The sequence below is a fragment of the Tigriopus californicus genome, chromosome 3 (assembly GCF_007210705.1).
Source record: "Tigriopus californicus strain San Diego chromosome 3, Tcal_SD_v2.1, whole genome shotgun sequence".
NCBI lineage: Eukaryota > Metazoa > Arthropoda > Copepoda > Harpacticoida > Harpacticidae > Tigriopus > Tigriopus californicus.
The window spans coordinates 9,623,030-9,638,849 of NC_081442.1; the positions used below are offsets into that span (position 1 = coordinate 9,623,030).

Genomic DNA, 15,820 nt, shown 5'->3' on the forward strand with positions numbered 1-15,820 from the left:
CAGTTTTCAGAGTACGGTTTATTGTAAAAGAACAGAAGGGATTTCAAATATCGTCTGCCCAGTTTCTCTCTAAATTCGTGATGTTTTTCACTGAAGTCCCTCCCTCAAGAGACGACGAATCCTTCAGCCACTTTGATGTACTAGCGCTGATGCTTAGCTTTGATTCATCACTATCCATGAAACGCGAATAAAATATAATTTTTCACTAGAACAAGTCTCGTGTCAACTTATTGTGGGCAAGCATCCAAAATCATTATCTAGCTCTGGGATACTAATACACAGGAATTTACCTTTAAAGAACAATACACTTGTAAAACGATGATCACTTCACGGAAAAGGATCCATATTCTACAAACACACCACATTTGAGGGTCCCATCCTCGCCACGCCAAGATTGACTTGAACCATCGGAAATGCAAAAGAATGATACGATGACCGACTTCGTTGGCCACGTGAGACTTTGCACCCACTTTACAACAACACCCCGGCACCCAAAATAAATAATGCCTTTTCATGAGAGCCGAGGGAATAAATCCATTGGAAGTAGTAGCTTGCTTTTGAATCCTTAGCTAGAATCCAGATTTGGACACAGGCTAGTTTGAAGACTATTGATGACCTCTCTCCGAAGAATTTGATCCAATAAAATAATTTGATCCAAGATGGTTGAATTTTGAACATCGACTTCAATATAATCGCTATAATTAGCCACTAATTACACGTTTTGTTGCAAAGTATAAAGAAAATGTATTTATAATGTATTTTCAAAACTTTAGAAAGAGGACCTTCTTCAAACTGGCCCAAAACAGAAAATTTGAAACCAGCATAAGTTTCGCGATATTGTATTTGAAAATACGTTAAAAATACATTTTCCTTATACTTTCCAACAAAACGTGTAATTAGTGGCTAAGCCCTTCACACTGGGACCACAAAGCGGGTTCCCTGTTACAATCAAACATTGGTTTTAGGCAGTTGACATAGGAATGGTGGAGCATTTCATCTGTGTTTTTTGTTTCCAGTTCAGTAAGTTTGTAATAAGTCGTACAGGTTCAAAAATGTTTTACTAGGAACATTACAGGAATGAGAGACCTCTTGGTTTGGGAGAGATCAACAAAGTTGCGACGGCACAAGGTTCAGTGAAGGCATGAAATGTATTTGATACTGAGCGTTTTCAAAAGCATCCATGAGATTTGTCCCTTCCCAGGATCTAGGGTCAATTCCAGAGACCGCAGCCGCTTAGTGTGCACATTCAAGGTCTCGTGACCATTAGTTCGAACAATGAAGTTCACCTTTCTTCTTTTTTGGGTTCCTTCATTGTTTAATGTGCTTCCGTCCAATATTCGTAGGGAATGTTGATCCGGTAGCATCTATCAAGTCAAACTTGACTTGGACAAATTTTTAAATATCAATCCCGATCAACCCAGCATTCAATGGCTTTCGTTGGTAGATCAGATATCATATGAATATAAAGTTAAGTAAAATGAATATATTTTCTAGCCTTGAAGTGCTGGGAATTCCATTCTAAGTAGCAGTAAGCAAGTCCCGGAAAAAAAAGAAAACATGGAGGCAGTAAGGCGATGAACAAGATTTTTCTTTTCAAAAACCCTTTCTATTTTGAATTATTCCAAAATAAACTTTACAACCACGGGGATTCTTGAACAGAATTTCACTTTAAAATAAGACACATTTTGTGAAAAGGTCAGTAGAAATACGCCTTCTGGAGTCGCAAATTTAGGAGCTGTTCGATAACTTTTTTTTTACATAATTTCGTATGAAATGGAATCTTAGTGTTTAGAGATTTTTTTGGTCTTTTATAATGGAAAGATCTTCTTAATATGAATTTTCTCAGCTTTTGGAAGCTGGCATCCACGGTTAAAAAGGTCTTATCAAGATTTGTTTAGCTCGTAGACTCGTAAGGAAAAATTTGATTAATTTTTTTTTTTTTTTTGCGGACTTCCTTACCGCTACCAGGATTGGAATCCCAGCAGTTCAAGACGAGAAGATTATTCATTTTACTTGATTTATATATATATATATATATATATATATTATTTTGATCGACCAACGAATTAGGATTGGCTGATCTGGCTAATCCTTGAATATAAGGTTGATCCGGAATTTTAGTCAAAAACTTGTCCAAGTCTGACTTAAATCTTGCTACTGGATCAACCCCTACATAAAACCTACGACTAATTTTGAGGGCAGCAAATTGAACAATGAAGGAGCCCGAGAAAGAAGAGAGTTGGACTTCATTGTTTTAACTAGCCTGGATTCTCCAGGGCTTGAAGGTGCTCTCAAAACGCACGTTAAGCCTCTACGGTCACTAGAATTGACCCTAAATCCTGGGTTGGGACAAAGCTCATGAATGCTTTTGAAAACGTACAATATCAGATACCTTTCGTACCTTCTGTGAACACTGTATAAATCCCAACCTTTCTAACCTCTCCCATACGAGAGCTCTCTCATATCTTCAATGTTCCTAGAAAAACATCTTTGGACCTGCTCGAGCTTTTGCAAAACCTGCTGAACTAATTGGAGCCCAAATGGGAGAGGCGTATTCAAGATGCGGCTGAACAATCGACTTGTACAGAGTTAGCATCGTGATACTTATCTTTCTGGAAAAAAAATGATTTATGAAATTTTATCTCACATTAAAAACTATCATGCTTAAAACCAATTGAAAGTTGCAAATTTTATGATTTAAAGACGCATGTGATGGAAGTGAGGTGTATGAAAGTAAAATAAAATCTGATGTTACAAGGCTGGAATCTTTACTTTGGCTTGTTCCGAAGACGGTTGAAATAAAATAGTTAGCTTCGCCTATTGAATATATTTTCTTCAGAATTCAATTGAATGTACTGCATAACCAAAAGCCCTTTTTATATTTACATGTTAGTGTCTCAAGTGATTTTTACAGCATTTGAAACTATTTATATCTTGATTTTCAAAAAAACCTTTCAAAATTGCATCTCTTTACCCTTCAAAATCAAACTGTTCCAGCACGTTAGCAAAATATGGAGTAGAACATTTGTAAGCTCAAAGTTGTTGCAACATATGATCTGTACTAAAACTATTCATAATAAACTTCGATGCCAGTGACATTTGTTCAAAAAAATATGAAGGTTTGCTGTCGAAACCTTGATCACTTTGCCTATTGTGTTTTGGCTCCCATCACAGTTTAGCCGAAAAATATGACTTGCTATTATGATTCAATGAGTGCATTTTTGCTTGCCACTATTTTTGGCTGCTAAACAAAATTATTTCAACAAAATTGTCAAATGAAACTTTTTATTGTACCTACATGTGAGCACTTTTTTAAACCAGAGAACCAATTGAAATAAGTTTACTGACTCATATGCAGTTACAAAACTTACATAATGTTCTTTTAACAAATAAATTTGGATTTCTTTTTTAAATCAATCTTTTCTTTGGGCATGTTGGGCGGAAATTTTTGATAGAATCAATCAACAGTTTCCTTGTTACATTGATATTAAGCTTCAGATTTGCTTTAAATTGAAGTTCTGCTTTAAAATGCCAACTATTTTCGCAAAATTTAGGACAGTGTGTCCTCAAACCCGTAATGAAAGTAGGTAACAAGATATGATATTCTGAAAAAGAGATTTTCATAATGCCATAAACCCGTTCTCAGTGAGTGTCTTGATCATTTTGAGTGGATTTTTAACATTTTGTTTAAAAAAACACGACAAGATGGATGTGATTGATACATTCAATCAACTATTAATACCTCATTTTAGGAAGAAAACGATTCTTTATTTTTCTCTTAACAAATCATTTGCAATGATGATACATGACCATTTTGAGACATATTTTTAAAAAAAGAACGTCGCAAGCATGGCACCAGTATTTATGGAGGAGCGCACAGAAGACAAGAATTTGCTTCGCTTTGCATGAAAAAACGGGGGAAAGAAAAGAAGAAAAAGAAGGGTAAAGAAAAGGTTGGAAAACCGGATTTCTGAAGATTGATTTCTTTCAACTTCCTCAGTGAGCTGAACTCAAGACTAGTAGTAATTAATAGCTAACAGCAGTATTGTGTGATAAAGGGGGAGGGTAAGGTGAGAATCATTAAAACAATTATCAAATTTACAATTCTTTCGAACATCAACATTTGTTTCAACGTTGATCAGCAAGTTTCTATTGAAGGAGCATGTTGTGTGTTTTTTTTTCTTCTTTCACAGCCAGGTTCTTGAGACAATCTTTTATCCTGATGTTTGTGTAGTATTCGTCGTAATAGTAACAATAATTATAGGAGTAGTAAATGTTTCTTGTTTTAGTTGACATCTTGGAGGGCCACGGACTGTTCCTCGCCAATGGCGATCTTCTCTTGAACTTCTCGCGACTCCATGATCAATTTGACCTTCATCTTGACATACACCCCGTAATCCTGGAGCGTAGACTCCTTGAGGTATTTCTTGAGTAGATCACCCACCAATTTGGACCGCTTGTCAATGTTATCTTTCAATTTCTTGGCCTCGGATAATTGATCCGTCAATTTGTCGCGTTTACTCGCTAAGGCCTCCTAAAATGAACAACAAACAATATGAATGAACAGGTACTGAACATATTAAAACGAATTGACAACACTTTGCTAGCTTCAAGCGAACGATAATCGGAGTACGTTGTTGCAGGAAAATAGAACCTCCGCGGCAACAGCTCCCGATAATTATGCCAAACAAAGACGATTGTTGGTAAATTTGAAAATCAGCGCTTTGTGGTTTTAGACAAGATTCAAAAGCGCTCTTCAATATGGCTTATGGATCAAACAAAGTCCAAGTTTCCGACTTGCCGCCAATCAAGACACCCGTTTCCGTTCTGAGGAGTTTTCAGCGTTGATCTGGGCTTCAGATTTCAATTTTCGAACGCGAGCACATCTGTTGATCTTCCCGTGGTCCAATATTTACCTTTTCTTTGTCCTCGGTGTCCGTTGGCAGAGCGAGTAAGGCGTTTTCGGCCCTGGCCAGTCGGCCGGATAATCCAAAGATAAGACTCGAGATCTTGTCAATCTCCTCCAAATGAAGCTTGTATTTGTCACACTCATTGGGTTGGGCCAATTGCATCACCTGAAGCGTGATCTCTCGACCAAGCTCTTCGTTCAATTTGGTCTCCTCCTTCAACGCCACTTGCTCGGCTTTCAAAATGTCCAGTTTCGTGCAGATTCTGGCCAAAAGAAGCTCCTGAAACACGATCAAACACAATTGAACACTCTCTTTTTCTCCCAGAGGTGAATAGATCATTGGTTTGAGTCAATCTTTGTACCTTTTTATCTTGCATGAAGTCGTTTGCATTGGTCACATCCCTCAAGAATCGGGCTTTGCTCTCAGCGATGCTGGAGAATGAACAACTCCCCGCATTGGATCTGGAAAAAACAGAGACAAAGAAATTGAAAATCAAATAGAAAATCCTCAACCAAACGGCCAATTTGGGTGTCAAACGAGACTTCGATGAGATCTGGGTACACTTTTTTATATATCATTTTTCTTTTTTCCCCTTATGCTTCAAATTGATTGACGACCAATCAAGTGGAGCCGCGAGTTCTACAAGATCTTGGAAACTCGAGGCTCTAATCCCTCACTCAACACACACTTCCAACAGGTCTCGATGCCAGCAACATCGGAGAAGACAGTACAAAGGTCTTTGTACTTGACAAATCTGGCTCCCGAACGGAAAAATACCCGGAGGCCTCACGCATCAAAATGAACTTTGAGAGGAAAAAAAACCGTCTTCGTGCCCATTGTCATGACTTGGGCCTATTGGGCACTGGATGGTTGGTCAGGAGCTTAAGTAGATTTCATACTTATGCGTTTCAAATACATCGTCCAACAAGGGATGGTTGCAATTGAATCAGCTTTTCCTCACTGGAATCGAGACTCTGACAATTCCAGACTGCCAAAATCAAATGGATTAGGGCGAAAAAACACCCCATAAAACTGTCTCAAGTCATCAAAGAGCCATTGAGGGCGATCTAACTAGATCCGCGTCATTTGGTCACCATTTATAAGCAGTTCCCAGAGGGTCTGTTGTCACAGACGAAAATTGTCGTTTGAAGGGTTGAAAGGCTCCAAATAATTTGATGATGTAAACCGAATTTCAAGAGACTAGCTGCCAATCAGTGAGACTTTCTTTAAAAGCAAACTTGGCAGGGCTCGAATGGACAACTAAATATAGGTGGGGCCTCAATTCAAAGAATCACCTTCAACCAACCAGCCACATCATCCTGCTCCTCCTCGTCATCCTGGTTGGAAGACCACTTTTTGCACTGGTGAACCCATCACGAATGGAATTTCAAAGCCTGTTCTTTGGGGGCCAATATGGACTGGCTCTCTACCTCGATCAAGGTGAGAGAAAAATTATCCAATTATGGGTCTTAACGCTTCAAGATGGCCTCAAACACGGGATTTGAGTATTCAAAAACACCAGTTTGTCCACTTTGTCGTCCAGAGAGCATGAAAACCAAGTTCGGGTTCAATTCTTGTGGACGATTCATTACCAATCGGATGAGTACTTTTTGGCCCTCACATTGGTAAGTAAGTTGGTGCAGTGCCATGTGAAAAATGTGTCGATTGGAGCCAGGATGCATCAAGAATTCTCGGAGTTTGAAGGCGGGTCTTATCGTCAGTGTGTGGCAGGATTGTAACGGGGCCAGGAATTTCCGTTGCAAAGGGTTGAACCGCATTTGCTTGTACTCTTTGGACGCCGAAACGGCTGTCGTTGGTTGGCCAGGAATGGGCATTTTAATGGATGCATTTCGACATAAGCCAGAGTTCTTCACTGACATCTATCTCTACCATTTTTTGATTGGCGTGACTGAAGCGTTAAAGGGAAGGGATCGCTGACTTTGCCTATACCATTCATTATGATGGGCTTGAAAATGCCCACAAGACACAAATATTGCACTGATGCCGTGCCAAGCGAGCCCATTACTCATTTTCGAGCTTGGTAGTGTATGAAGGAAGGAGGGTAGGTAGGTTGGTTGAAAGCACTAGGTAACGACTACGTGGTGGAGAAGAGGAGATGGGACTTACTTTTTGTTCTCGTTGTGAAGAACCTCAATCCGATTTTTGAGCATGGACGGACTGAGATTCTTTTGGAATCTTCGCTGATGGATTTGGGATTCGTTCTCGCTCAAGTCGAAGTCGAACAAGCCATCAATGTAGTCCGCAGAGGTTTTCGCATTGTGGGGTGCACCTATGAATCAACCAAATCTTGTTAGCCAACGAAGTCCTACGATAAAAAACCATACACCCCAAAACAAGCCTTACCAAAAAGAGTTTTGAGTTTCTTGCCATGAACGGCGGCATTGGACGGCAATTGCTCCAAGAACTCCCGAGACAGCTCGTCACATTCCACCTCCTCAGGAAGTTTCTCCCAGGCCAAACTGGGACGGCGCTTGTTCCCGGGTTTCATGGGCGAGTTCGAGAGGAGAGGTTGGTGATACTCGGTTTTCATCGTTCCCGAGGGACTTGAATCATTCGAGAGTTGCTCCTCCTCCTCGTCCAAAGGAATGGTGCACGAACTGACAATGGAAGCTGAGCGGAGACTATTCCGACTGGAGCTACCCGATGACGAGGCCGAGCTCACACTGGACACCGTGGACATGGTGGAGATGGGCGACATGGTGGAGGTGCGTCCACTCAAGGAGCTCAGTCCACTATCACTGTTGCTATGGCTGTGGTTGACACCGGGGGCTCCGGCATGGTAGAGATCGGTGTTGTTGGCACCCGGTGTTCTCGATTGGGGTGGGGAGGACACGGCAATGAACCCGCGGGAGGGGCTTTCCCCGTTGGTCTCCGAGGAGCGGTTGTTGGGCACTCGCAAGGACTCCAAGCTATTCTTCCACACATTATTGTGGTGATGATGATGATGATGGTTGTGATGATGACGTTTCTTAATGCCACGAGAGCGGTGGTTCTCCGAAGAGGGGTGGTGAAGATTGGCCGAAGTGGGCGTGTGATTGGGCGAGCCTTGGTTCAAAGACGGAGAGCTCTTCGAGCCGTGAATGGGCGAAAGACCGATGTTGGCATTTGTGGGCGAAACCATTCGCGGTTGAGGTTTGAAACTGCTCTTGATCCCGCGAGGGCTGTGAAAGGCTGAAGTGGGCGGGTGATCATCCAGCACCTGGTTAGCTTTGGGCTTAGGAGGAGGTTTGGGTGGCGTGGCGGGAGGCAGGTGGCGTGGCGGGTGTGGCTGTTGATTCTGATGCGCCATCTGCTCATCCCTGTGCTGCTTGAACTTATTCACTTCCTCCGAAGTGAATTGGACGGTGGATGTTTTTCCGCCCAGGAATTTCTCCCAGCCAGGAGCTCCTAGAATGGCAAAAGAAGCAGGAAATTTAGGATCATCCGAGAGCTCCTCGAGTGCCAAGTCATTTCCTGGCCTAATGATTGAGCGTTTCAGCTCGGAGGACCAACGACGATGAGTGTGTATGTACGTACGTACGCACAGCAGTAGTGAACGGGTATCATTTCGCTAATGATGCTTACCTTTAGCCGCAATGGTGGCTGGCGACTCCCGCTTCGGGGCTCGAACTGGGGAATGGTTCAAACTGTTGTCGCCCATCCCGGGGTTGTCGTTCACGTTCACCGAGGGCTTCACATTGGGAGCGTTGCAAATGGAGGGGGAGGACGTTCTCCGGTATTTGCCCTCCATGCCATGATGGGGCGACAAGGGAGAATCCTTGTTCTTGGGCGAATCACATATTCTGCAATTAGAGGAAATCTCACTTTAGTTATACAAAATCTTCCTTAACACAGAGCGAACTCGTTTCTTTGTTAGACACCTTGAATAGCTGAGACGGCGGCTGAAATGAACCATTTTCACATCTTGCCGTTCATGTCACCAACCAAGTCTGGACTAAAAAGAACCCTCTGAACTTGGTACTCCTGTTATCAAAGAGCCCAATCAGCTTTCGCTTTCCGTCGTCTGACTCGTCTCCTTTCTCTGTTGCCTGGACGGAGTTCGTTCTTCTCCGGATCCAAATATTGCAGGACACCCCCAGATGCATCTTTTCTTGGCGCGTACTCCCTTACCCATTCCTTGTGCTCTCCCTTCTCTCTATCTGCTACATACTAGGTAACCTCCAGCTCACCAATCCTTGATTGGACCCCCTCCAAGCTCCCCCAAAAGCCAGCCAACAACGCACCCCACAGTGGAGTTGCCTCGCTTTATGAAAATGTAGGTCGACGCACTCGCGTTCAAGCTGTCGGGTGGGTACAATCACAACGAGGTCCGGGTACATTGGCGTCCATTGACGAGTAAAAGGACCCTTCTCAACCCCAACCCTTAATCATGCTCGACTTCACCCGATCGAATAAAACGAGAGCGGTTAGATTTCGACGAGCAAGACGAGGGGTGTCAATGGGCGTGCAGTTTCGCTGACCATGAACTTGATCGCGTCCATTGACCCCCTTGGCACCAATAAACGATGGTTTGAACACGACCATAGTGGATTGCATGTCTACCTGTTGAAGCTTCGCACTCGACCTCTTAAACAACCGCAAAAAGACATCAATGTGATGGGTGAGTGTGGGTTGACAGTGGACTGCAATATAGATTCTCAGGATTGGAGGCAAGACAAGAATTGGTGGGTATCCAGATATTTTGACCCTTTGCTTGTGTACAACCAGCACGACTTCTCACAGTGGTCAGCTTCGTTGGGGGCCCAAGATGTACAAAAGCTTGAGAAATCGTTGCCAGGCACTAAATGACACTGACACACAAAAAAGGTTCAAACAAACGCCTCCGTGCCTTGGATTTTCTCGCTTTTTGAACAAATATCCGATTCACGTACTTGTTTGGTGCCGGTGGTGGACTACTTAATCCCATACGACGAGAGGTCGAAATACGATGCTTTGTACTTTGTAGTGTATGTAATGCTCAGATTGAGTAGTTTGGGCGGAGCTGAATTGCTAGTATCTCCGACAAATTTCCAGTTATTGTACAGATTTTATGTGTCTTCGAATGCAAATGGAGATGTTGTTCCAATAGTAGTAGAAACAGCAGTGGTAGTAGGCTTAGTGGAAGATGATAGCACAAGAGGCTCTAATAAAAGCGCTACATAGGCCCTCCGGGAATATTGCTCCAATGGGGTCAAGAACATTGGAGTTGAAACTGGAACTTTGGGCATTGAATCCTCGTCATCGGGCCATAAACGTCATGAACGACTTAATTGGGAGATGTTTGGGCAAGATTTAGCCTTTTGATTGCCATCAGGGCCCACCGATATTAAGTAGCAGTAAACGTTGGCATGAACTCGGTGCAAGTCTAAGAAATGTTATCGTTTATCTCGGAAGAGTGAGTGAGTGCATGTTTTCCAACTTCAAGTCGACTTACTCGAGTTCGGGGCACTGAAACCCGATCTCTGACTCGCCTACGTCAATCAATGCCTCACTTGGCCCTACATTGTAGTGCATGGACATCATCCAGTAACGTTATGACACAGTAACCCACCCCACCTTGCTTGATACAGAGTCATCATGTTTACTAGGAATCGTGGGCCTGGAAAATCTGGATTCATTACATCACGCTTGACGGCCAAATGAATCGCAATTGATCAATTCCGGAGTATTCCGGGGCAGCTGCACCCTTTTTGAACATGAGGAGATGAAAACCTTTTTGAAATTCCCAATATGTCCATTATTGTCGTTGACTGTCCAAGTTTTGGAAGCAAGCCCATCCTACCCAAAGTGTGACAGCTCGTTAGTTTTGGAACTTGGCAATGACTCTGCGATTTCCTCTCAGAAAAAAAACCTCGCATACCTTCAGCATCAAATTCGTTGTACTGTAGATTGACTCGCCAAGATTGGTCGCACTCAAACATTACACGACAAAATTTCAAATTTATCTTGTTTGCAGATCTAATTTGGGAGACCTCCATTGCGTGTTCTTGGTTTGCTTAAAAAATGGACAATGGGAAAAACAGTTTCAGTCGTCGATTCTCCAACCAAATCAGGAATGCACCAAGTTCCCATTCAAATTCATGAAATTCAGACTGCCACCGAGAAAGGATTGAACGAAGATGATCATTCATGATCCAACTGGAATTTCAAATTTTCCAACTCATGTCAAGAGGAATGTTGTGTTTCTCAGATTTTTCTGGTTCTCCTAATGAGAGAATCAAGATCAGATCTGCAAGAATGTAGAACAAAAGGGGGAGAAGAAATAAACACACTAACACATGTGGATTGCATCCCCGAGAGATCCTCGGAGTCAAAAAGGAAACTCTCCCAGACCTGGATAACAGCAACTATTTTCGTGCTTCGCCTGGCATGAAGTTGAAAACAGGCACTTGAAATTGATTTGAGATAAAGAGGCCGTGGAACATTGTTATTAAGGGACCACCACTCACCTCCCCCCCTCCTCTATCCAAGGAGATGCGAAGTGAGTGAACAACAATTTATGGCTTGAGACCGAAATGACATGAGAAAGTATCATGAAGATCTCAGTGTGTGATCATATTTGATCCTTTGGAATCAACTGAGACATCTCGGGTGAGAGTGAGCTTCAAAACGAAACACCTTGGCTTTAACCTCACTCATCCTATGGCAGGAATGAAGGTCTAGACACGAAATCTAAGCTTCAGCTCTCATCCTCTGAGGCATGGAGGGCATGGCCAGCACTCGTGAAGGCGGTCATAAAACCAGATTGCTTCGTCATTTAGTCAATGATAATTCTTGAACGGGTCCCTCTCTCTGGCACGTCTCGTCTTCACACTCTTAAGGAAGGCTCGTTGCTCATTGGATATGCCTCTCCAGGGATGGCTTAAACGTGGTCTGGACGTTTTCAAGAAAATGGCTCGACGAAGAGAGCGTCGATCATTTACATTCAATTTTGGCTCCTTCTAAGCCCGAAGTGTCAATCCTAACCAGACCAAAACGATGGAAAACGAACCGCTTCGTCTCGTAAGGATGAGCTCGTTTAGGTTGTGGATTGTGGATAGAAATGCACCAATGAGCATATGTGTCAAATGAGGTTAATTCTTCTTCTCGTCAAACGCCCACAAAACCCAAAAATGTGGTTGCAACGGATCTGCATCGCCATATCTTAAATGGTCACCTCTACATTTGCCGCCGTTGATATCACCCTCGTTTTGGTAAGTCATAATTAATGGGAGGTCGTCAAAGTCGTCTTAAAATAGCTTTCTTCACATTCTGTTTCATCAGATGGGTCGCTCATTTTTTTCTCTCTCCCTCTCTGTCTCGTTGTCCAATTACATTTCTCATCCATAATGTCTCACATCCACATGCTATTCTCACACACAGATCCATTCTGTATAGTTCGGATCGAGAAAGGGGGACAAAAACTCTCCTTGACGAACACCATAATGTATCTCAGAAAGGTTAAGAACAAGTAATTCGCACCGTTTGAAAGTAAAGAACATTAGTTTTGTGAAACAAAAAAATGCTACATTAGCCAAAAAACTATGTTTTTAAACACACTGGGACGCATATGTCTTATATTTCTCTTAGTATATGTGTGCGAACGATTGGGTTACGCTCATGTATGCAAAAGAAACAAAAAAAAACTGTCGACGGCATTCCATGCGGTAAAAAGTGGCATGAATGTCATTTTCACGCCCCAGTCAGCCGATCATGAAAAAACTGGTGTTATGAGTTGCTGGAATAATCACCGTCAAATTTTCGCCCTTTGGATCTTGAATGACGTTCAAAAGATTGTGGGTGAGGAAGATGGTTGCTCCAAACACAGCCGGAATTCCAAAAGTTCATCCATAGCCAATTAAAACGAAGCTCAATAGTAATTATCCGCACAACTAAGGGCAACATTTATTTTACCTCGACCTAGTTTTTTTAAAGACTAAACGCTAGTTAATTATTCTAAACAGGATCATCGACGATGAGGAATACCAAGATGCCAAAGATCTGCCAAATACACCCCTCCTCTCTGCTTCATGGCACTGAAAGCTACGCATTATCTTCATATTGATGTCTAAGAATAAGAAGGGGGAGATGAGACCATTGTAACGATGTCGTTGAATCGGACAAAAAACTGTGGTTGGAATGCCAGGAATTTTCTCACATGTGTTGGTAACGGATTTCTCATTTCAGCTCCTTCTACGTGCCTCAACGTTTAATAGTTGGAAGTGGGAAGCTGACAATCAATCGTCTTTAGAAGAGGCTACAGCCACGGCAACCGATATTTAGACGAATCTATGATATTTATCACTTCCGCTGCTGACAGCCAGAAACATGATTCCGACAAATTCCAAGCCCACTTTTTTCAATGGCAAGGTATGTGGTCCACGTATGAAGTAATGAGCTCCATGATATTCATGATATGGGAGGGGTGCAATAGGGTTGGTAGCATGAGCGCACAAAGTGAGAACCAATCTGATTTTTCAAACCGATGCGAAACGAATGGCTACAGATGTATGAGACCACCCAACATATGAACCAGCGGAGTCACATTTTATGGGCACAAGTTTTCACATTTTGCAGTGACCACTTTCAATGGAAGCGGACCAGAGCGAGATGGTGTTGGAAGATAGCCAGGGAGTGAGAAGGGCTTGTCTCCTTTCCTCTCTCTTGCTCCTTCCTTCTCAGTTTACAGCCCACTTCTCTCCACTCAAAAAGCTCAAAAAATCGCCCAATGCCTTCGTTGAAATCTCTCCAATTTAGTATCTCGGAATGAATCGGCCATATTTAAAGGCGGCTCACTCACAAAAAGGAAAGAGAAAAATGGAATTGACTAAAAGTTGGAAAGAGGTCTTTGACACATCATTTTTCGGCAAGTCATGGCTAGCATGAATGAGAAAGAAAGGAACTCGATGTGGTGGCGAGAAGCCACATTTCCGCTTTTGTTGGAGCCGAGAAACAATTCTGTGGAAATAGGATCCCGCCCGCGTGCTTTTCTATCATAGTCGCGTTAAAACATGATAGGTGAACATTCTTTCGAAAATGGAAAACGATCGAAGAACTTCGAGGAGATATGGTCACACTGAGAGCCATTGGTAATCAACACAATGGCTCTCCAAGTGCACCCATTGGTCGTGACGAATAGACCAGGAATCGATAACACTCCCCCCTCCCACTTCTCGTTCGAAATGCATTGGATGCACTTAAGCTTTCATGTGAGTTTGTCATAATGAAGCAACTGCATCTTTCGGGACTTCGGATTTCAAGCTTGATCGTTGACGCTCAACATTGGATATGTTCATGAGCTGAATTTGGCGTCAATCTTGCCCATTCCAAAACTGAGAGTTGTGTTGATAATAGAAAATAAAACATTAGCCAAGACAAAGTGGAACAAAGTAGAGATGACGACAATTTGTAACAACTCTAAACTTCCATTGGGCGGAACCGGGTTGACCCCAATTTGAAAGGGGGCAATAGAGGGATGTGACGGTAATGGGCCATTCTAAGCATTTTCCGAGTCATTACTTGTACTAGGGTGAAATTAAACCCCACTGAATTTAACTCTGACATGAGAGCCATTCCGTCCACTTTGGAACGAATCAAGACTGAACTCGACTTGATGATGAAGGAAAATTGTTTTAAATGTCAAAAATGTCGTTACCTTGGTGGGCTTTGGATTCTCAAAATTTGTAAATGACCACCCATTTATAGATTTGGTATGGATACAACTCCCAAACAACGAAGGTGATTTTTCATTTTAAATTGAGGGCTCATTTCGTCGCTACCTAATCTTAGAGAGACGTGTCCATGTACAAGGAATTGAAGTTATTGCCCCTTTGCTCAGGCATTCCACATCAGGTTAAAGATTATTCTGGTCCTTCTCACACATCCTAAGGGCCAATTGATTTCCTTTAATAATTGTGTTCGAGAACGGTTTTTTCACTTCTAAATAATTAATTCTGGGAGCGCACTCAAAACCAGTCTCCACCCAAAATATCTACCGTATTCATTCCAGTCGTCTCTAGTGACGTCCACACACACTTGCCTATTGTATTGTCCTACCCAATGTGATGGCTTCCATTTTGACAATTGTGGGAATGTGCGATGAGCCATGAACATTGATTTAGATTGGCAACGTTTTTTGCCATCCCATCTGATACACAAAAGAATTCTTCGGAATCCAATTGCAAAAACAAATCCTGTCCGCAAAAATAGTGTTGCCACTGATTTATCTCCCTTTTACGGACTGACCAGCTGACACTTGGAAATGGTAATTTCCAATCTAAATTCAGAGAACCATCCCAGATTGCAACAGACGAGAGTGATGGTGGTCAAGGACGTTTTTATCTATTTGCAATGTAATGCATTTCAAGATATTTTTCTCTCCCTCGACGTGTTGTCACCATGGTCGGACAAACAGTCATTTGTCTGGCTTAGACTAGGGATATCTCAAACTCTGGAAGGGACAACCAGTCCCCATTTCCCTTTGGGGTATTTGGGATTCACTCAAAACATGAGGATTTCTGAGCTTCAAATCCAATTTCAGGCGAAGGTTACGGGCCGTCTGGCCCGAAAATAGGTGCCAATGTCGCAGCAGGAAATAACAGAAGCTATGAAAATTCCAATCTCCACGATTTTCCATTGTTCGAGGGTCAAAAACGACTGGCTCCTCGAGGCAATTCTGGAGATGAATCAGGTAATTGACTCCTCTGGTGGCTCGATAGGCTCACCCTTGAACCAGCCTACCACTCTGAGCCCCAAGAATGTATTAAACACCCCGACAAACGAGAGCAATTCCCATCCGAACCTCGGTCTCAAAAAATCCATTTCGTTCCCTCTCTCTCTCTCTTGCAAGATGGGCTTTTGCTAGTTATGCCCAAACCAAAGCGAACCACTGTCTCCATTATGGCTATCATCGATAGTGTGGCTGGGTGGCT

At 42.6% G+C, this 15,820-nt stretch overlaps 1 protein-coding gene and 1 long non-coding RNA gene across 4 annotated transcripts in view; one reads left to right on the forward strand and one right to left on the reverse strand.

Annotated features, from left to right (window-relative positions):
• Window positions 1-3,746: 3,746 nt before the first annotated feature.
• The window catches only part of LOC131878214 (NHS-like protein 1), a 102,236-nt gene continuing 90,162 nt past the window's right edge, over window positions 3,747-15,820 (reverse strand). For all 3 annotated transcript variants that reach the window (XM_059224133.1, XM_059224134.1, XM_059224135.1), the window contains 6 exons: window positions 8,496-8,713; window positions 7,275-8,318; window positions 7,038-7,200; window positions 5,272-5,371; window positions 4,917-5,189; window positions 3,747-4,534 (listed from right to left, as the gene is read on the reverse strand). In XM_059224133.1, coding sequence (XP_059080116.1) covers window positions 4,286-4,534; window positions 4,917-5,189; window positions 5,272-5,371; window positions 7,038-7,200; window positions 7,275-8,318; window positions 8,496-8,713 — 2,047 coding nt within the window. In that variant the 3' untranslated portion in view covers window positions 3,747-4,285. The remainder of the gene's footprint in view (window positions 4,535-4,916; window positions 5,190-5,271; window positions 5,372-7,037; window positions 7,201-7,274; window positions 8,319-8,495; window positions 8,714-15,820) is intronic.
• On the forward strand, window positions 6,403-14,499 carry LOC131878223 (uncharacterized). The gene is made up of 4 exons (XR_009372985.1): window positions 6,403-6,535; window positions 10,867-11,501; window positions 11,560-12,103; window positions 13,077-14,499. It is a non-coding gene; the product is annotated as an uncharacterized LOC131878223 (long non-coding RNA).